Source organism: Bubalus bubalis, chromosome 22 (assembly GCF_019923935.1).
Source record: "Bubalus bubalis isolate 160015118507 breed Murrah chromosome 22, NDDB_SH_1, whole genome shotgun sequence".
Taxonomy (NCBI): domain Eukaryota; kingdom Metazoa; phylum Chordata; class Mammalia; order Artiodactyla; family Bovidae; genus Bubalus; species Bubalus bubalis.
In genome coordinates, this window is record NC_059178.1 from 1,514,744 (window position 1) to 1,538,200 (window position 23,457).

At 35.8% G+C, this 23,457-nt stretch overlaps 1 protein-coding gene across 11 annotated transcripts in view; it reads right to left on the reverse strand.

The window, feature by feature from the left end:
• Window positions 1-23,457, reverse strand: part of RELCH (RAB11 binding and LisH domain, coiled-coil and HEAT repeat containing) — a 113,070-nt gene that overhangs the window by 12,891 nt on the left and 76,722 nt on the right. For 2 of the 11 annotated variants that reach the window (XM_006064562.4, XM_006064560.4), the window contains 9 exons: window positions 23,319-23,367; window positions 21,219-21,298; window positions 17,695-17,801; window positions 15,357-15,456; window positions 10,531-10,613; window positions 10,263-10,326; window positions 8,707-8,845; window positions 4,739-4,855; window positions 1,422-1,510 (listed from right to left, as the gene is read on the reverse strand). In XM_006064562.4, the coding sequence (XP_006064624.1) occupies window positions 1,422-1,510; window positions 4,739-4,855; window positions 8,707-8,845; window positions 10,263-10,326; window positions 10,531-10,613; window positions 15,357-15,456; window positions 17,695-17,801; window positions 21,219-21,298; window positions 23,319-23,367 (828 nt within the window). The other 9 variants (XM_006064561.4, XM_006064559.4, XR_003105892.3 and 6 more) reach the window with 8 other exon arrangements.

The window sequence follows — 23,457 nt, forward strand, 5'->3', positions numbered from 1 at the left end:
TGGGACAGTTGGTCATCTGTATAGAAAAAACATAATTTAAGCACTACCTCACACCATACATAAAAACTAATGTTCGATGGATTATGAATTTTATTGTAAAAATACAATTTTAAACATTTTAAGAAGAAAGTATAGGAGATCATGTCTTAGAAAGATTTAATCAGTCTATTAAAATTAAAAATCAGTGTTCAAATAGGCCAAAAATATGAAAAATTGGGAAAAGATATTCATAAAGTACAAAATGAACAGAATACTGGTATTGCAATTATATAACAAACATCAAAGAAACAATAGGAAAAAATATCATCCAAAGTGAGAAAAATGGGCAAAAAAACCTAAAAAGGCTTTGGTGTTAGTAAATAAGCACATAAAGAATTCCAAGTTTGAAAACAATCAAGGAAATGCAATGAAAACCATCATGAGATACCACTTTGTATCTACCGAATTCAAAGAAGTCCAAAAACGTCGAGCACTGACATAGACATGGAGGAAAAGGTTACAACTCCAGCGTGTCCATTCAGCGCAGCACTTGGATCACCAGTGAGCTCAGAGACAGAAGCTTGGCTGGCCGAGTGTGACAGTGGATACGCGGTACTGACTGTGTGAGAGTCGAGAGTGAGTGTGCACTACTGGGAGGAAAAAGAGGTGTGGTGAAGGGATAACGGGAAGATTTTTGTTTTGTTTTGTTTAGGAGGGGAGAGTCAAACATGGTAATAGGCTAAAGAAAAGCTGATAGAAAAACAGATTGATGACATAGAATAGGAAATAAATGATAAAACCTGTATCTTCTGTCCTGAGGACACAGGAAGATAAACAGAATGCGAAGTGTTATGAGGAAATGGAGACAGAAAATAGAAACTCTGCCTCTAAGAAAGCTGATGGTCTGAGATAATACTGTACAGCCATTTGCAGATAAAAAGCATTTCACATACATTCCTTGCTAAATTCTAGACAGTTCGTTATGCCTACTTCAGAGAACTGAACAGAGAGATGCAAAAGGAGCTGCTTAAGATCTCATCACTAGTTAATAAATCCGTAAAATGACACTGAACTCAATTTGAAAAAATTAAGCACAGCATACCATAATCAGGCCTCACACGAAGAGGAATGAAAGTCTGAATAGGAGATAATGAACTTCCCAGGTGGTGCTAGCGGTAAAGAAACTGCCTGCCAATGCAGCAGACATGGAGACAAGGTTGGATTCCGGGGTGGGGAAGATCCCCTGGAGGCGGGCACGGCAACCCACTCCAGTGTTCTTGCCTGGAGAATCCCATGGACAGGGGAGCCTGGAGGGCTACAGTCCATGGGGTTGCAAAGAGTCAGACACGACTGAAGTGCCTTAGCACGCACGCATAGGAGATATTAAAACACATGATCATGGTGCTGATAATCACAATGGCGTAATCATGACAGCAGCTTACTTCGTGCTCTGGAGAAAGATGTTCCATGTCGATGCGTAAACATCTGAGACCAGGTAAAAAGTGATTAACCATTAAATCCTCTGAAATGACTTGAGAGAAAGTAGTTAAGGACATTTACAAAAACCAAACTGGTATGTCCAACAGAACAACAGAAGCAGATTTCTTAAATGATGCCTATGGTATGCTGATCACTTAGAGCCAACAGGCTTCCCTCAAGCATCATTCTTATCTGTTGTGTTAGTTACTTGTCAAGAGTCAACTGTGTTTATTGCCACAAATCTCTTCATGTCAGAAGCACTGGTTATTGTTACAGCACATAGTTTAATAACATGGTCTGTAAACATGCGAAATAATAAGGGTGAAAATGAAATCATGAAATTTAACTGGATGTTTAAATGAGGATAAAAAGAAAATTAATGTTTCCATGACATTTAAGTTGAACGCCCAGTTGCTTAAAACATTGCTGTTTAAAATATATGCATATTAAAATATAAAGAAAAATACAAAAATCTAGAAAAATTCAGTACCCATTATCAGAAATGTTTCCGGATTCTCTTTAAACAAAGTTAAGTTGAAATTCATAGACAATTATATTACAAATGTGATTATTCTAAGAAGGCTGATGTTTAAAACTAATCAGCAGACTGACAGAAGAAATGCCTTAACTCTGCATCAAAAGATTGGTAAAATAAGTTACATTTATGTGTTTTAAGTTAAAAGAAGTTACCTTGGGTATGTATCATTTTCTTGATTTCTTACTTCAACCATTCTGTTAAACTGACCCATACTGGTCCTGATTGAATTGGGCGAGAGAGGTTTTGCTGTAATAAGTTTAGTACTACCTATATTTCTTAGTCATATGAGTTTTAGCTGATTATATGACATTGAAAGGAGTCAGGAAAGCAGATGCTTTTCTCAAGAAAACAATTCACCCTGTTCATTCACATTACTTAATGACACTTTCTCACCTATCATAGTTGTGAGCCTTAAAAATAGTTCTTATTTAATATTATACCATATTAATATTAAAGTGAAAAGTGCCAGTAAATGACTTCCCCTATAAAGATGAACTGATTTTTCTGAAGCAAATTACCATAAACTTTATTAAGTAAAAAAAAATCCATATAACTACTGCCTTGAAAATATAGTTATTTTCAAGAGAGAGAGGAATAAAGCCTCCTCTCTCCCTACTCACTGTTTGGTCCTCTCCCCCATGAAATGCCACAGTGTCTTAGGAGATGGACACTTACAGATCCTTTAGTCCTGTCTGATGTTAGAAACCAGCTCCACCTCATCCGTGCGTGGCGGGCACAGGCCTCTGACTGCAGCGGCAGGACATCCGGTTTCACAGAAGAGGCCACTGAACCCAGAAAGCTTCTCAGACCACAGCCTCCCCGCTCGTCAGCATTTACACAAAGGCGCCTAAGTTGTTTTCTACATAACAACCTTTAAACTAATTTTCAAATTATCTTTTCATCCCTAAATCATTCCAAGTCAAAGATTTCTAGACTCCTTCAAATTTTATATTAAACACCATTTCTTGACGCAACACCTTGCCAAACCTATTAAAAGATGATGATGTGTTCTATCAGCTCAGAATGCAATGGAATACAGGATAGACACAGACAATGTGATTTTCTTGGTGGCCATAACCACCCTGCTCACACAAGTCCAAGTTCTGACTCATGGAGAAGTGCTCGCACAGGGTCTACTGTTAAGACGCTTCTTCCCCTTCCTGTGCTGGTGTGGAGGCTTTTTCCTGTGTGTCCTCGGCAGTGATGCTCTGCACGCTTAACCATGCAGTGATGCCCCTTCCATATGGACGCCTCTGCTTTCAGAAACCACTGCCTTGTCCACCTGGAAAATTACGTTTACAGAGCTGAAATGTTTGATCTTTCTTTTTCTGACTTTCTCATTTTCTTGAGGCATATTTCATGTGACACTCTAAGAAAATTTAAGATTACACGTAACTTTTCACTGAAGTTTGTAAACATTTACTTTCGCAAAGTTTAGGGAACAGGTATGAACATATCCGTGTTCTCTTTCTTTGACATGCCACACTCTGACATGCCATTATTACTTTCTTGTAAGGGTCCTGTCACTTCTCCATTACTAGAGTCCTTCCTTGAGAATTCACAATTATCACTTCCTCTTCTTGCTTCCTCTATCTTCTCTAAGTTGAAAATGCCAACAAGATAAACTAGGAATGATAGTTAACTTCTGCTTTTAGTAGAATTAAACTTATAGAAAATATATGGTTGGTTGAGGCAAAATTATCAAAATATGGTATCTCTGCCCATTTTATAATCTATATTATAAAAAAGTAGCTTATGTCAGCCACATGACTAGGCAATTTTCAGTCGAGTCCCAAAATGAAATGCTCTCAACCATGCATTCAGCTTCAAGCTTTAACATTTTGAAAAGGACCAGCAGCTCCTTAACACATGGTTCTACATTTCTATTTTCCCTACCATCATCTTTTCTGTCCTGACCATAATTCTCTGATTATGTTCTGCGGCACGTATTTTCACAGTCCTATTCAAGTGTTTAGTGTTCACCCCTTTTCAATCTCTTATTTCCCCTTTCTAGGGCTATTCTGATTTTAATGGGAAAGCCTGAAAGCTGGAGTTTGTTCTGCCCATCCTTATCTTTACTTCCTTCTTCGTTTTATTTCACTTTTATTTTACTAGGTCTTGGACAGTGAAGAGAACATCTAACAGGATAGCTAAAGTTCACTGTTGTCGTCCCAATTTTGCTTTTAACTATTAAAAAACAGAAGTCACTAATGTCTTCAAGTTTTAGTTTAATCATTTATAGAAAGCAGTGAGTGACATGGGTTAGATGATCTCTGAACTTTCCTCCAGTTCTGCTATCAATGCAAATGATTAACCTGGGTGGCCCTGTATTTTTTTTTCAATGAGTGATATGTCTCCAAGAGATATTCATATGATCATAAAGGTGGTTAAACAGTAATTAAAAGTGAATGCCAGGACACAGACAAGGCTTCCTTTTGATTAACAGAGAAGCCTCAGCTGTAGCTCATTTGTGGCTTAAGTCATACAGCTGATTAACACAGACAAAATTTTAGTCAATGTTTTCAAGACTATAGAACATATAAAAATAGAAGACTCAAAGCTGTCTTTTAAAATTAGGGGATGGCTAGAATGAAGAGTGGGGCAAGTCAACTCAAATTTTTAAACTTCTACTCTACTTCTTATTTAAGCTGAAGAAAAAATTCTACTTCTCAATCTTTGACAACTGAGGTTCACAGCAAAACTGATCCTTAAATATAGATACACATAATAAAGCAAGGATACAACAACAGGAAAGTGCGCTGTAGGCTTCAAAGAGGTGGGTAGCGATATCCAGTCTTTTAGAATCCACAATTTGTAAGTTGTTCACCAAGGCTAACTTATGCAGATGCGGTATAACAACTGAAAAGAGAAAAAGAAATTATTAATTTTAACCTAAAATGTCCTTTATCCATTTGAAAAATAATATTTTATTTTATAAAATTTTATTTTAATTTTGGATGATTTCGAAAGATCACCCACATCCTATACTTGCTTTTTCTTACTAGGGAAGAAAACATGTTTTTTCAGAATAAAGAGTGATCCAGAATTTGGGAGAAACAGATTACAGCCATTATAACCTAATTGTGAGGGTGCACACAGGTCATTTAGCTTCACTGCAACCCAGTTTCCCAATCTGAAAAATGAAAACCAAATAAATAAATGTAAACAACCTATCTCTTGTGTTATTATTATAAAGTTAATATAAATCAGGTATTATTGTTGCTATTAAAAAATAAAAACAGTATACTTATTCTCTTTCAATATTAAATTATTTCACTACTTCATGAAAATATTACTGGCTTTAGTTTCTCAAGTTCATAGCAAAGACCAATGTCAAACAGCACAGGTGGCTGAGTTTTCAAGTCACTCAAGGGCTCATCAGTATCTGGTATCTCAATGAACAATGTAAAATTTCAAAAATACAGACAACACACTACTAAAATAAAAGTGATGGCCCAAGAAACAATAACCACTTCAGTAACGCTGAGCACCCCTACTGCCTAAGATCATGAGCTCTAAATACCATTTCCCACTAAAACCAGGGTTCCTTGGAGAAATGGCTCCAGGGTAAGTGATTATCAAGTTGTTGATCACAGGGTCCCTTTCTAGCCCCTGCTTGGCTGGGGGACTCAAAACATGGTTCATAAGCACGCGTAAGTGATTATCATGGTGTTGATCACAGGGTCCCTTTCTAGTCCCTGCTTGGTTGGGGGACTCAAAGCATGGCTCATCAGCGTGTCTTCTGACAGCCGTGGTGACTTCTTTCATGTTTACACTGAATTTGCATATGTTAAAGCCACAATCTCCTTAACGAAAAATCTTTCTCAATAGATCAGCACTATAATTACAATCATTAAGCTTACCTTAGTAAATGTAAAAAAAAAACACCAAACCCACAAAAACTTAGGACAACTACGGCCATTTTTAGGGGACTTTTTGACTTGTCAAAATTAGTAACAACATACTTAAGAGGTGTTCTAAAAACATAAGACAAAAACTTCAACTATTCATTGAATTCCTAATCAATTCACTGAAACCTCGATTCATTAACTGGCATGCTGAGGCCTCAACAAAATGGTGGCTCTGAGACAGTCTCTCAAAGAGTCTTTATTTCATTTCTGCCCAAATTTACCTTCCTTGCACTTGTTTATCTATAAAAGCCTGGCCTCTCTATTCATTCTGCTCATTCTGTTATTTCTTATTCAAGCAATCCTTTCCTCAATGTTTTTCTCAGAAACTCAACAACCACACTACACAATATCCCCTTAAAACTGCTTAACTAGAAAACAAACCTAAACAAGTTTCTTTAAATTCTAGTCTACTGACAGTTAAAGGCAATCATTTATGATCTTCCTAAATCTCTGAAGATAGACATTTATTACAGAATTCAACATTTCATTATATAAGTACTGTCCTGGGTTACCATATCTGTAACAATTAGTTCACTCAACTGTTAACCCCTCAGATGGAGATAAATGGTTAAAAGATTTAATAACCTAAATGTGAGTATTTCTACAAGTGACCTTCAGTGGGCAAGGAAAATAGGAAACACACAACATAAGGCCACTTCTGGAGCCTTTCACTTAAAGATTCAAAACTGCAAACAAAGTAAAGATAAATCAACAGGAAATTTAAAAAAAATAGATTTTAGTAAAGTTCCAAAATATATTCTGGGGTAGATCCAATAGCAAAAATGAAGGGAATCATGTCCTCTCTTTTTATAAACGGGCTGAGATCTAAAATAAGGAACTTAAAAACAAAACAAAACTGATTTGAAATGTAAAACTGCCATGTTAGAAAATCTCTGAAGTATGACTGAACATTTTCAGAGAGCCTTATAAAGTTAAAAAAGTGGAAAACAAAATTGTATCATATTCTGAAAAATATTCCCCGGTGGCTCAGACGGTAAATAGTCTGCCCGCAATGCGGGACACCTGAGTTCAATCCCTGGGTCTGGAAGAGCCTCTGGAGAAGGAAATGGCAACCCACTCCAGTATTCTTGCCTGGAAAATCCTATGGACGGAGGAGTTGGCAGGCTACAGCCCATAGGGTTGCAAAGAGTCGGACACGACTGAGTGACTTCACTCACTCACTGGAAAAACCAAATGGCCCTCGAGATAAAAATAAAAACCAAAAGGGCCTGTGATAACTAAGAGTTTGGGAAAGAAAAAGGGGCACTGGATGAACTGATGTCTTCTATTCTCTAAGAAATAGAGGGAGAAAAGAAATAGAAAAGTTAAAAAATATCACTCCAAGAAACAGCTGTTACTACCCTGCAATGCTCTGATCTTTCTCTAATTCCTAACAGTAATTATCTATAAATACAGATAGGTAACAATATAGCATCCTTGTCAATATGGGTTCTACTCTGTCTACCATTCATCTTATTAATATAGGACATTAAGTTCCTTGGGATAAAATTTTAAAGCAAAAGAGAAACCAACTGACTGAGTAGTAAATACAGAAGAAAAAAATTTTTGTTATTTGTCTTAAAACAGACTGGTCTATCAATATACAGTTAACTTGTAGAAGGCTTCAGGGATAATGGTTTACTACACCTATTCAAACATTGGAAACTTCTACTCTCAATCCTTTCTCTAGCCAAACCGTATTATTTTGGGATCATTATGAAAAGAAAATTTCTTTTTTCTATGCAATGTGTCAACCTTTCTCTTGAATGTACATACAAAGGCTCGATTGTGTTCTCAACAATGTGGCGCCCACCAAAGGTCCACTGACTATTTAGACTGTTCCTTGATTCAGTAGCCAAGACCTGCTTCAGGGCAATTACAGCCTCAGTAAAGTTAGTCAAAGCTCCTGCAGAGGGCCATCTGTAAATCTAATGTTACTACTATGAGGAACTAACCCTGCTGCTCACTAAAATCCTAAACCTTTTTCTGTTAACTAGTTGTGAAATATGTGAAGTATTATTTCCTCCTCACGTTACCAACACTATTACCCATCGAGAAATAATCCTCTGATTGTGTTCTTGTAGCTCCATAAGTGTTCATGAGCTTTTGGACACTGCAGTCCAAATCCTGACAATATTTTTGGTGATAATTCTTATAAACTGACTTAGGAAACCAAGCCTGTGATCCTTTCAAGAGTATGTCAAATGGCTAAAAATAAAAGGACTAAGATGTAGCAGTGATAACTGTCATGCTTTTGGCATAATAATTATTGGGTGCTTTGATAGCACTCAGAAATTGTAGTCATAAAGGTTGAGGCTCACTGTTGAAGTAACACTATAGAAACCGGGAAAAATGCTTTAGCAGATCATTATGCAGATTATCCAGCAGATTGACAAGCTGTGACTTAAAATTGTTGAATGGCATGCTAAGTGGAAGAAATGTACATTTTTCATAACATATCTAAAAACACATATAAATTTCCTTAGAAATAAGAATTAAATAATAATCTCTAAATATAAGGAGCACAGTTATTTTGAAATTAAGTTATTAAGAACTGTTCTAAAAATAACTTGAATTTATGAGTTACTTTTCGTATGTCTACAGGACATAGTGTAAGAAACCACTGAGTGACAGCAATAACGATCAATCCCCAATAAGAACCTTGTTTCACTTGGTAGCTTTCAGTGTATGAAAGACAAAGTGCAGAAAAGGCTTTAACATATGACATATCCTCAGAGAAACTGATGGTTTTGCTCTTACATGTCAATTCAGGAAAAAGAGTAAAAAAATGCAACTTACACTCATCTCGGAACCTTGGTTCTGCATTAGGCCCAACTCTACCAAATGTTTTTATGATCTCTGTATGCAGAGAATATTGGTCTTGATATTGAGGGTCTTCCAGGAAAGAAGCCAACTGCATTTTCACTCTTTCCAGCAACTTAAAATTGAGTATTATACAGTCAGATTGAGAGAAAGATACACACTAAACATGGTTTGCATAACTGGATTCAAATGACTTATATCAACATGAGTTGAAGTTTGAAATTAAATAAGTACTTCTTTAGTCTTTCAGCTCAGAAAAGATCCTACATTTTTATGTTTGCCAACTCATTTTTTTTTTAAGACAAATATTCCCTGACAAACTGTAGAAAGATCCCATAATATTTAGGGAAAAAGATAAATGTATGATGATTTTGTGTCTAAGTCAGAATTCTTAAAACAGATCACAGTGTAAGTTACCCACTTATTCACCTTCTGAAAGCAATGAGTCATTAGTGACTTATATATTACTCATATTTCCCTAAAAGTTTTTATTTTTGGATTTAAGAACATGTTGAAATTCTGCCAAGACTGCAAGCTTTGCAGAATGATGTATTTTTTTATTTTTCTCCACCAGTGAAATATATATATATATATATATATATATATATATATATGTAAGTGAAAAAACAGAGAACACTTTTTCCCACAACTAACAAAGTTGTTTAGTTTTTTGTTATAAAAAAATCTCTATGGCAAAAATTTTACAAAACAGTCTATATATATATAATTTTTGTGTGTGTGTGAAACGCCTATGAGATGGAAAATCTTGTTTTCCATTTAAGTGGCTAATATGTCCACAAATAATTGATTTTCTAGTGTACAGAATTTTTCATTGTGCAAGGACATGTCCAATCTCATAACAGAGAATAACACTCTGATACTAATTTTGATAAGTGTCTAACAGTTAATGCTGCAGACAGAACCAAACAAACTTTAGATCACACAAGTTTCTGAATCAAAATACACTTTGAGGAAGGAAGACTTCGGTGATCTCCTGAAGCAGGCATGGCAGAGGCTGTCACAGTGGTGTGGACTGCCAGAAGATGACACCAGTCTATGACATGACTTGCAGCTTGACATGAATGACAGTTACAAGAACATCGGAACCTCTAGCCTCCATTCCCGAAACTGAGGAAACCTGTTCTCTTCAAATCTGCACGCACTAACCACTGGGAATTTATGCGGACTATCCAGAAGGCTACTGAATAAGAGAAGACTTTGAAACTAGATCTGCTGTGAAGGATTATTCAATAGTGCAATATCCAGACAAGCTTAGAATAGAACATCTGAGAGCTGGCTTATATTGAAGTTTCTAACTGAGAAGAAAGACTAGAGATTGCCTTAGCATATGAAAAGATACTTTTGGTAGGCTATCATATTTTTAAATACTGAGATCCCTCTGGCCCATAATTAACTAAGAAATAAAATGAATGCATATGCTCCCTGCCCCCAACCCCAGGGTACGTGTATGGTCATATGCTTTCATCACCTCAGCAGTACATACAGATAAATAAATTTTACTCATTTCCTACCTCTCTTTGAATAACTGTTTCCATAATCGTGCCAAAGGCTGGAATCGTAGCAATCCGGACAGAGCTGTTAGAATTAAAGAAGGAAAAAACTGACATTTTCTTTGAGATGAAAAACTGGTTATTATTAAAGTATATATCAAGGTAAGTACAAGGTAAATATACTGTATTAGTCGCTAGCAATGACAAATTAAATTAAAAAAAAGCAGACCAAGAAGAATGCTCAAAAAGACAGACAGGATAACTTAAGGTCGCAGTCTGTGGAACTCACAATTCAGGATCACTGGACAAGGTAACAAGGGCCGGAGCAACCCGCTTGTCAACTAACGCTTCACTCATGCCTCGAAGAGTCAGCTGTAAACCAGTCAACATGCAATAAAAAATGGTTTGGTAAACTGGAATGAGAACTGGGTTAGCTGTGACTGAGGATGGGCAGGCAGACTCACTGGCCTTTCTTGGTTTAGTCACCCACATGAGACATTAAAACGTTAAGCCTCTGGTTCATGCCACTATACTTACTGGTAACAACATGTTAGTGAGATTAGCAGAGCATCCCTTCTTGGCTTGGAAGAAATAGTCCATCAGCATGTTTTAAGTTTTGGAGATGTTTACTGAGGAATAGTACTACTAATAACCCCTTTCTATACATGGCCTTGTCATTACGTTTACTGTGAAGGCAGACTTAAAAAAAACCAAAAACCCATACATGAATAGTAGTATAATAGTTTAAAATCAAGTAAGCATAATCCCATATTATTAAAGAGTTAAACCTACTCTTCAATGAATTTAAAAGCTGATGGTTATTTCTTGACAGGCACGTTTTGAAAGGGATGCTGAAGGTAAACGGCAAGGACGGCACTTACATTTCAGGGTCACTGGAGAGAGTTATGAGAGCAGGAACAACCCTCTGAGCTACCAGAGTTTCATTCACCCCCTTCACCAACAGCTGATTGGTCAGCGCAGGGGGTAGTCACAGGTGATGCATGGAAAGAACAAACAACAATGCCACGGGAAGAAGAAAGGAACAACCAAGAGAAAGAGAAAACACAAAAGCAAAACCAAAATTAGAAGCTAAGCCAATATGACTACTGGAGTGCTTAAAAAAGGCAGAGAACGCTTAGGAGGAAAATAAAGCTTCCACAGCCTAGCAGTCCCCGAAAACAGCTTGTCACCAATTCAATGGCAATTTGTACTTTTGGTCACACAGTCTACACAATTTCCATATTCAATTAAAAGGCAATTTAAAATAAAGCTTTATTCTTTATTATTATTATTTTTTTAAAGAAGCCAAAAAGACGACATACTGGGTTCTACGGTTAAATTCTTTAAATAAATCTGGTATAATTTTGTTTTGACCAACAAGGTACAAACTGGACTGTTTTTAAACCAAACTCAAATGGCTAGCAGCCACCACTAAATTGCTTTTGACTGTTCTAAAGCACGTACATTTTAAAATCACATACAAAAATTCCCCGTCTTTCACATCACAGAGCTTTCTTTCTTGAGGTACAGAGACCTAAGACAGCCTAGTGCAAAGGAGTTACTTCATGTGGGCATCAGACCTGGGTTCAGACTGTAGCTCTCCACTTATCAGGCATGTGGCCTCACATATATTACACCATCCCCTGAAACATCAGTTTTCTCATCTGAAAGTGGTGGCTGTCTCTACCTCCAGGGCTCACGCACTGCTAGCTGCACATGATGCACTGGAACTCTGTGCCTGGCAAAGGCCAGGCATTCAGGAAGTGCAAGGGGAACTATCATGCTGCCTCAAAGGACGTTAGATCCGTGATACATCTAGAAAAAGACATTAAATTAAAGAACGTTTCTGGTTGGTCCAAGGAGGTAATGCTTACAAATAGCTCATTTCTCTAAAAGCTCAACTTAAAAAAAAATATGATAACCACAATTAGACCTATTTCTATAATCTAATTATAAGTTTTTTAGCAGCCAACCCTAAATTGCAGAACAAGAGGATAATATTGAGCTATATGCATTTTGTTTTTATAGAATCACAGCATTTTATGAGCTTCAACAGAGAAGGGTAACACCTTAATCCTATGATCTCAATTTCAGAATGTAAATACAAATTATTAATCTTAAATGCTAACCTTGTAAGGGAACTAGTCCTCCAAGAAGAGGGAAGATGTCATGGAATCTTTAGTAACGAAAACCCAACAGGTACTTTTGAATCTGCTTCAGTATTCTGAAATAATTTTTATTTCAACAGAACCATGGATAATTTAGACAGGAATAAAATGACAAAAGAATTTGTTACTACTTTAAAAGCATTACAGATGTCAGGTAGAAAGAAATAGGGGGAAGAAATTCAAATATTGTTAAATAAAACTTTCTTCTCTGTATCATTTTATAAATAAAAGGGCATCCCTGGTGGCTCAGATAGTAAAGAATCTGCCTGCAGTACAGGAGACCAGGGTTCAATCCCTGGGGCAGGAAAATCCCCTAGAGAAGGGAACGGCAACCCACTCTAGTACTCTTGCCTGGGAAATCCCATGGACAGAAGAGCCTGGCAAGCTACCATCCACAAGGTCACAAAGAGTTGGACTGTTAAATAAAACTCTCTTCTCTGTATCATTTTATAAACAAAATAGCTTAGATTTGACTCAGTAAAGTACATTTCGAAAGGTTTATATTGTGCCAGCCAAAATGCCTTAAAATGGACTCATTCACTGGTCTTAAAAGCCCATGCCTCCTTTGAGTTGTGGTCTTAATACCAGTTGCTTTGTTTCCTTCTGAGTGATGTAAGAAATCATTTGAAACTAACTCTGCATCTTTTGGGAAACCCACCACGTCACACTACAAGTCACACAAGAGGGTCACTTCTGTAAATCAATTTCAATACTAATTTGTTACATCAAGAATATACTTTCTCTTATTTAACAATGACTAGATTTCCCCTTTTTGTCCTGCTGTCTGAAAACTCAGAGCTAAATTTAGTGTTCAATTTCACTAAGTATCCAATATCAAGTTCCTGATATATCCATTTCTCACTTTCTTAACAATAGTTTCTGTTCTGACATTAAAAACTTAAAAAATTTTAAGTCCCCCCCTTTTTACATTTTTATTTTGAATTAAGTCATTTTTGGGTGGCAGGGGAAGCAAGCATAATTGTAAATTATAATGTATTAGTATCAAAAGAAATCTTATGAAATAATTTATCTTTTAATACAATATTGTTTAAAATAAGGCTCATTGACAAAAATAATTTTAATTTTTCCTGATGACTTTTACTGGCATGCTCAGTAAAACTACTTTTATCATAAATGAATTTGAAAAAATACTAAGATGTCTCTCAAATTAGACTCAGAAATTCATAATCAACCTGAGAACACTGAAAACTGCTTAAGCATAGGTATAGTTTCCAACCAGGACTGACAGCAGACATAGAAACCAAAACCAAAACCAGACAAAAGTCACATGTAAGAAATAAGGCAGAAAAAATACAAAAACAAGTAAAAAGGGAGGGGACCTCATTTTCTTTAAACTATTTTTATTTATATGGTATGCTTCATCAGTATATATAGTTACATTAGAAATAAATGTTTTAAAACAAAGAAATAGCTCTTATGGTCTTAGAATACAATTCTATGAAGAGAGTATATTAAAGAAATACGATGCTCTTTTCTTTTGGGGGAAAGAGGAGGCTAAAGAAAGACTTTCTTCTTTCATGGTAATAACTTTTCAGCATACTGAATAATCAGAAACTATTTGTACCTAAAAGGAACTTATTATGATAGGCATCTAACTAAATTTTTAATTTGGCATTTGTCTTGATAAAGACCACGTGACTGGTTTTTTGGATCAAATTTGTATAACTGTGGAATAACATGGACAGAGGATTTTCAATCTTCTGATAAGAATGGAATTTTCTTTAGATGCCACAAAAAGTTAAAAGTTTTAGATGGTATATGTTTTAAAAGCTATCAGTGCTCTAACCCTTTGATTGCAATTTACCTTAAATTATCTAGAAATTCTGAAATGTAGGAAGAAATGAATTCTCTCCTTCTTCTTATGAAAATAAATGCTTTAAGATATTTTAAGAATGACATACACAATAGGGACAGTTTTAGCCTGAACAAACATACTTTTCTTAAACTATTATATTATCTTGTGAAGTAATGGCATAGATTTAAAAAACAATCATAATAATAGATTTAAAAAACAATCATATTAAGTTCTTCTAATTATGTGTCAGACACTGTCTTAAGGCTTTTACAAGTATTAACTCATTTAATATTAACAAAAAATCCTTTGAGATGGATACTTATTATTATCTTCACTTTATAGATGAGAAAACCAAGGCCAGAGAAGTCTGAACCCGGCATTAAGTGGCAGAGACAGATGCTGAACCCAGGCAGGATGGCTCTGTGATAAGACTCAAGAACAGTAAAACATTCAAAGCAACTTTAGTGCTCACATTCAAGTTCTACAAACATACCTACATGAACTAGGCTGACACAATTTCCTTTGTGAAGGATTAAAAAGATAGGTATTCCAATTTTCATACCAAACTTGGGTAGGTGGCAATTTAAGAAAATCTAGTTAAATTATATGAAGTGTCTTCTCTCTTTTAAGTCTACGGGCAGTTAAAGTCTAGAGATGCTGTTATTCCAGATATGATATGCGAGGAAATAACAAAGTAGGAATAATCAATAAATATTTCCGTAATTGCAATGATTGAATCAAAGTATATTTTACTCATGAGTTCAACTATATTTTACAACTTTATAAATGCCCTCTACTGTTTTAGTTTGTTTTAATAGCCATTTGCCTAAGTAAATAGAAAAGTATAGCCAAGAAGATTTACATAGGATGGAAATAAATAAGATTTAAAAGAAATTTGAGGAGAGGAAATGATAATATAATAAAATTCAAGGAACCAATAAGGCTAAAAAACAATCTGAAATATTCCAAAACTAAATTTCTGCCCCATCCCACAGGACAACTAGATACTATTCAATGCCACAAAATACACATCAACGTAACGTAGTATGAAAAGCTCCCTCCCTTCAAAAAAATATTCCCTCTCCCTCTTCCAAAGAAAATCATTGTGATCTGAAAATCTTGTTTACATACCTCAAACATTCTAGCAGCAGTACACCTCACGAGTGCTGACGTGTGGACAACACCATACCACAGCACAGTTAACAGTAACTCATGGTAAGCTGGATTCGCACTGCAAGAGAAAAAATCAACGCTAAAAGTGAGAGCCACAGTGTCTTACTGGGGTACTGAAAACTCTACCTTTCTGAGGAATACTAGTGACAAAAATATTGGCAAAACATATAGAATTACTTTCTATGGTTTAATAGGCTATGTCTAAGATTCTTTAAAAAAAGGAAGTCACTTTATACAACTACAAACTTTTAGCACATTCAGGAACTAAGTTTCTCTAAGCATGTGCAAAGACGATAGACATTTCAACTCTTTAATAGCATAAAAGTTAAAATTATAAAACAAATAAAGTAAAATAAAATTTACTACTTATGAGAAGAAACACTGGACTAAGAGTCAGATGGGTAAGTTGTAACCTTTGTGAGTCTTAATTTCTGACATCGATAAACAGTGGTGAAACAACACTGCCCTATATATGCCACATGGGTGGTACAGGGTCAGTTAGGATGACCCAAATCAAGGAGAACTCAAACCACCATATGCAAGGGTTAAGTTGGGTGTGACACTTATCTAAATGTGGGATAGTGTTATTAATAAATACATAAACCTGTTTTTAGTAAAGAATGAGAAGAAACTACTTAAGCAGCTAGATGATGTGATTATGAGTTCAGTTCAGTTCAGTTCGGTCCCTCAGTCATGTCCGACTCTTTGCGACCCCATGGACTGCAGCACGCCAGGCCTCCCTGTCCATCACCGACTCCAGGAGTTTACTCAAACTCATGTCCATTAAGTCAGTGATGCTATCCAACCATCTCATCCTCTGTTGTCCCCTTCTCCTCCTGCCGTCAATCTTTCCCAGCATCAGGGTCTTTTCAAATGAGTAAGTTCTTCACATCAGGTGGCCAAAGTACTGGAGTTTCAGCTTCAGCATCAGTCCTTCCAATGAATATTTGGGGCTGATTTCCTTTAGGATGGACTGGTTGGATCTCCTTGCTGTCCAAGGAACTCTCAAGAGTCTTCTCCAACACCACAGTTCAAAAGCATCAATTCTTCGGTGCTCAGCTTTCTTTATGGTCCAACTCACATTCATACATGACTACTAGAAAAACCATAGCTTTGACTAGATGGGTCTTTGTTGGCAAAGTGATGTCTCTGCTTTTTAATATGCTGTCTAGGTAGGTCATAACTTTTCTTCCAAGGAGCAAGTGTCTTTTAATTTCATGGCTGCAGTCACCATCTGCAGTGATTTTGGAGCCCCCCAAAATAGTCTGTCACTGTTTCCACTGCTTCCCCATCTATTTACCATGATGTGATGGGACCAGATGCCATGATCTTAGTTTTCTGACCGTTGAGTTTAAAGCCAACTTTTTCACTCTCCTCTTTTACTTTCATCAAGAGGCTCTTTAGTTCTTCATTGCTTTCTGCCATAAGGGTGGTGTCATCTGCATATCTGAGGTTATTGATATTTCTCCTGGCAATCTTGATTCCAGCTTGTGCTTCTTCCAGCCCAGCGTTTCTCATGATGTACTCTGCATGGAAGTTAAATAAGCAGGGTGACAATATACAGCCTTGATGTACTCCTCTCCTGATTTGGAGCCAGTCTGTTGTTCCATGTCCAGTTCTAACTGTTGCTTCTTGACCTGCATACAGATTTCTCAGGAGGCAGGTCAGGTGGTCTGGTATTCCTATCTCTTTCAGAATTTTCCACAGTTTGCTGTGATCCACACAGGCAAAGGCTTTGGCATAGTCAATAAAGCAGAAATAGATGTTTTTCTGGAACTCTCTTGCTTTTTCGATGATCCAGCGGATGTTGGCAATTTGATCTCTGGTTCCTCTGCCTTTTCTAAATCCAGCTTGAACATCTGGAAGTTCATGGTTCACGTACTGTTGAAGCCTGGCTTGGAGAATTTTGAGCATGACTTTGCTAGTGAGATGAGTGCAACTGTGTGGTAAACCAGGCAAATCAAATGGAATGGAAAAGGGAGCCCAGTGATCTGGCTTTCACTGGGACTCCTTTTCCAATTTGGGGCCACTGAATTTTCTTCAAATTTGTACTTGATTTTATGCCTCCAGCTGCTTCAATGAAGACATATCTGTATCCTTTACCTCATTCTTTTATCACACTGTATTGATTATAAAATATTAAAATATACAAAAAAAAAGAACAAAAAGATCTTAAGTAAGAAATCAAGAAGTTTGGTGTGTATAGTAATCTTTATTTAGACTAAAAATATGTACTCTATAAAACCAATTTTAAGACTTGCTATAGCTTTTAAAAACTATCAGCTATTATTTTTACCCCAGTTCCACAAAAGCAGCTTTCAGGCTATCAAGAGGAGCATGAGATAATGAAAGCAAGGTCATTACATCCTCTAAGAATCCAATCAACAGCTTTCGGTCTTCTTCCTATGGAGGAAAAAGACTGATAATCAATTTCCAAGCAATCAAGTAGAACTTAAAAACCATCATTTCCTATCTACAATTAGAAAATTTTATCAAATAAGGGGAAAATATTCTAATTTATAAGCATTTTAATTAAAGATATTTATTAAGCATATCTACGATCACAATGGTATGAAGAGAAATACTATTCTGATTCATTGATTTAGACCTGAGCTGTCCAATACGGTAGTCACTCACCACATGTGGTAACTTATACTCAAACTAAAGAGAAGGAAAATAAAAGATTCAGTTCCTGAGTTGCACTAATTACAATTCAAGCTGTTTAACATCCATGTATGGTTACCTCACTGGACAACTCAGATACAGATTACTTGCATCACTGCAGAGTTTGATAAGATAGTTCTGGTTTGAAACATAAAAGGTATATGTTTAATTAAAATTCATTTTAACAGTTTTACTTCCCATTAATTTTGGCTCTAAATACTTAAATACAAGCCACTAAAACAGTTATCCTCCTAAGAGTAGAAATTGATATCTGAGAAATTATTAGTAGTGAGAAGTCTCACACTTGCTGAAATATAGACCATTGTGTCCTTAAAAAAAATAGTCACACCTTTGATTAAAAAATTACCTTTATTTTTAAGCTTTCTTTGACAAACCATTATTTTAATAATCAGAAAATATTTCTTTCTTTCTTTTTTTACATAGCACACTATTAAGAAATTTGTTAGAAAAAGCAAGTCTGCTCAATAGAAAAGTTAAAAAAGATAACTGTATGTTAAATTAGCCAGAATCTATAAGGGAAAGAATCTGACATTCTATCGGGAAATAAATATATAATAAATTAGAGTCAAATATTTTATCTTTAGGGCTATATTATGTCAACAATAAATGGCTTCTATATATATCAGTATCAATGCTTCCTGGTGGCTCAGTGATCAAGAATCCACCTGCCAATGCAGGAGACGTAGGTTCGATCCCTGGGTCAGGAAGACCCCTGGAGAAAGAAACGGCAGCCCACTTCAGTATTCTTGCTTGAAAAGTCCCATAGACAGAAGAGCCTTGGCAGGCTATAGTCCATGGGGTCACAGAGGGTTGGACATGACTGAGTGACTAAAAAGGCACATACATCACTAGATCCATGAGGAAGACTGGATTGCCATCTAACCTTTCCTGCATGGTCAGGTTAATCTAGAGAGAGGTAGAAATAGAGGACTGACAAAAGTAATGCTCCATGAATAAAGGACGGACACAGCAGTTTATAATATGCTGGTCTGCTCAGTGAAGAATGGAAATGCTGGCAAGCTACCATCAGAACTATGGTGGAACACAGATCTCACCCATTTTTAGTGCTTACTATACCAGAGGATCCATAAAATTTGGAAAATAAACTGTAAATCTGAAAAAACTTAACTGTGAAGTAACAGCTATAAAATATACTGCTAAATGAGCATGAATTCTTTGATTTGAAAATTTACTACAACACAATTTCTCAACTTTGAAATTTCAAAACAAGTAATACTGCTTAGGTACTTGATTCAAAATAGGCTTTGTTTATCAAAGCAACAAGGACAGTTAATTTGCCTTAATAGAAAATTTTGTTTAGTAAGAAAAACACCAGCGTGTGCTTCCTTAAGCACTGACAATCTATGATAGCCACTCAATTCTCATTTTGTAAATAGTAGCAAAGCTCTTATCTCTTTAGATATTTGGATTTCACACAGTGACTCAAAAAATATGTCTATATTGATTTATTCAATAAATCTATTCTGAGGGACTACTATGAGACAAACCTTGTATTTCATACTTAATCAAACCTTAAAATATGTATTTCATATTTATTATGCCTTAAAATACTATTTATGGTCAAAATCAACATGCTTAGCATACTTACTGCCCAAGCTTAAAAATGAGAGAGGAAAATACTGACATCACATTTGTTATTCTGCTGGAAGAGCTTCTAAAATTAAAGAGGGAAGGGTATTCGTGCTGCTGTGCCTGGTAATGTGCTAGGACTTAATCTTCACAAATTTAAGGACAACAATGGATGCGATCTGTTAAGGTCACATGACTTAAAATATTCTAAACACAGAGATCCTGTGTGCATCTGTATTATGAGGTAGTCTGAGAAACTAGGGTAGAAAAGTGAAAAGAATACCGTACTACTCCAACTGAGTTGGAGCTTCTACTGCAAGGTATCTTATGATACTGGAGAACTGCAGTTTAATATTATAAGATGGTTCAAATCTGTCTTGGAAGAAGAGTGCAATAAATATGAACGGCTATACTTTTTGAATTTAAATGCAAAAAAAGTTAGGAATTATTGTGGAAAATTTGGGGGGGAAAAGATCTTCCTCTTTGATTTTCCCATTCTAATTCCTTTTTAAAAGTTAATTTGGATTTATTTTATTGTTTTCCTATGATTACATTCAGATTAATTGGGGGGAGTGGTCAGAAATACTACATGGGAATTATTGTGTCATAATTTCTACAAATGCTTTATCTTGAGTCCATATTTTCAGCTCACAGGTGGGACTGCCTCACAGTTAAAAATAACTGATATGCCTTAATACACAATGTGTTTATTTAAAACAATGCTAAGTAGAGTGAGGTGGTCTGCTATACTGGCGATCACCAGTGAACCCACCTCCTGGGTCAAGCTCTCATTGAGTCTCCTCTTTTTTGAATCCGGGTTGGACTTGTGACTTGCTTTAACCAACAGCATACAGTAGTAGCAGTGTGCTGATTCCAAAGCCTAGGCTGCAGCCTAGCAGATTCTGTTTCTTACAATTTTGGAAGCCCTAAGCTAGCCCAGAATGAGTCTGGCTCTGCTGCTGCACAGGACCTGCAGACAGAGAGAGGCCCTAAGACTCCATGGGGACTAAAGCTCAGTCATCCTGCCAGGAGCCCCACCAACCAACCAGGCGAACGCAGCCACGCAGCGACTGTCAGCAAGAACAGCGGGAGAGATGCCCAGCTGAGCAAAGGCCACGAGCAATGAGAGTCACAACAATCCTTCATGTTTCGGGATTACAAAATACTTTGCTAAAAATGATGAAACAGTATGTTACGGCATTTTGCAGTTTGCTTCACCTAACACATGTGCTTTGTTTGTTAATGAAAAAATTATCATGAAACACAAAGAAATTGCTACATAAGTACAATCTAACACTTTCAAACAAAATATCAAGAAGCACACAATCTCTAATTTTATTTGTTTAACAGAGATAGTCCTCAAGAGACTATTATCAAAATATGCTTTCTACTATATATTATTTATTGAATAAGAATAATAAATAAATTTGTTTCTCATTTATGGGTATTATTTTCACTTATGAACACATTAAAAGACATAACATTAGCTATCCTTCTAAATAGAAAGTGCTTTTACATTTTCCAGCCAAAGAATTTTTCCCTTACCTGAATATAACACGTGAGGACTCCTGTTGCATAAATGGGGACAGTAGCTTTAGTGAGGACCCCATTTCCTGCCGAGGAATCTAAAAATCATAAAAATAATTTTAAATATCTGAGTACACTTTAAAGCAAAAAGTCATAGTACAAATTATATTTTAAATTACAATTGGTTACAAATGGTAACCAATTTGTATTGGTTACAATTTATTTGGCTTACAAATAAATGTTATCATTACTTTAAAAATACTTTGATCAAAACATACATATCCACTGGTGGTTGTGAAAATGTAACTTAATACTTTTCACAGCCATTAGCGTACACAGTTTTGATAGATGGGAAAACCTTTAATGACCAAAATGAGATGCTATACTGTTATTTGCACAGTCATAAGGCAGAGCTTTCTTTAACACTTTCCCAAGTGGCCATACAAGCATGTTCTCTAAAGTTTCAGGCTTTTAATTTGCAGTATTCAGTAAAACATAAAGGCACTCAGCTGAAAGGAGACACCTAGATATGTATTTAACCTGCTTCTAGACATGAGACACTACCCAGTTTCTAGTATTAGCCTAGTTCCAGAGCTCTTCCTGTACCCTGTACAGGGGTTTTTCAGAAGCCAGACAGAACCTTGACTATTTTCATGGAGTAGGGAGGCTAAATACAGCTTGGGGAGACAGGAAAGCACCCAACCACAGCTGAATGTCCCTGTGACAACTTTAACACATCAGATTTTCTTATGCAGCATGTGTAGACGATTTTTTAAAAAAACGTCCAGAGATGATATGGCAGTTGCAATTTACAGCACCAAGAGCTCTCATTTACTGATGTGAGGCATTATTTGAAGCGCTTCACATTTGCTTTTATGTACTCAAACTTTTAAAAATTACTTTTTTCTACTCTTATATGGTTTTAAATTCTTTTCAGAAAGTAGTACATACAGAATTCAGTTGAAAGCATGTATTTAACTGTCTTGAAAGTATTTTCACCCAAAACGAATCTATTTTCATATCAATTAGTATTTGAGGTTTCTTTATTCTCTTGGCAAGAGTAATTTTATCTTTTGGGGAGTACTGATGTTGGCTGAGTGTGACTATGGTAGTTGAGAAGTAAATCTGAGGCTACAAACATAAGCTTAAGTTGAATTCATACATATAGACTGTATATAATCACCTCCTAACTAATAACTCTGAAAGCTATCATCATTAGAATGAATAACTAAACAGATAATACCATTTTTTAATTCCAAGTAATTAAACCATTAGAAACCTATTAAATATAAACTTTAGGAAGCATTTGTCAAAAAACAAAACAAAACAAAACAAAACCTCACTGACATTTTCAAACTTAAAAGGAATCATTTATGCACTCTCTAATTACCTCTGATGACAGACAAAAATGGAGTCCAGATGACTTAAATCAAATCACTAAGGTAAGACTGAGATAAGAATTACCTATACATCCAAAACAGCCAAGGTAAAATACAAATCACAGGGACTATACATTTTTGTCCTTAATATTTTTTACAATTCATTCCTAGAAATTAGAAAAATACACAGGGACATAAGATCCAAACATAAAGGAGGTCTTGGTGCTATAACCAGACTTAAGACAGGTAAGTAAAAACTATGAACAGAGGGGCTGGAGCTGCCCATTTAAGCCTGTAGTTTCATAACAATCTCATGTTTCATTAAAAAAAAAGTATATCTTACATTCTATTCAGTTACACTTGTTTTAATTTTAAAAGTTCTAAGTAACTAATTATGAATTACATGCTCTGTATTTTTTCCTTTTTAGTATTTCAGTTGTACCACTTCAAACCTCCAAGGGTACAGTAAGTACATAGTCTGAGAAGGTCAGGTTTAGGTCGATTTGATTACAGTGAAGGTAGATATTTACAATAAAACTGAGGGAGATTAATCTTATTACTACTCCACGGAAAAGATATTACAAGTAGCAGTGCTGTAAACCCAAGAACTCCATAGTATAAATTTTCCTTTTCAACTGTACTTGTTAGTTTATTTATACAATTTGCATATAATGAATAAAGTATTTTTCTGGAGTAAAGAGATTTAATTGTTTTTATAAATTATAATGCACAGACTTACCAATATTTTCTTCAGACAGCCTTAAAATCTCCTGGAACTGAGGTTTTACCTAAGCAACCCAAAGAAAAGATCCAGAAAGTCTCAGGTTCAACAGACCAATCAATGGTTAAATAAAATGTTTCCTACTATTGCTGCTACT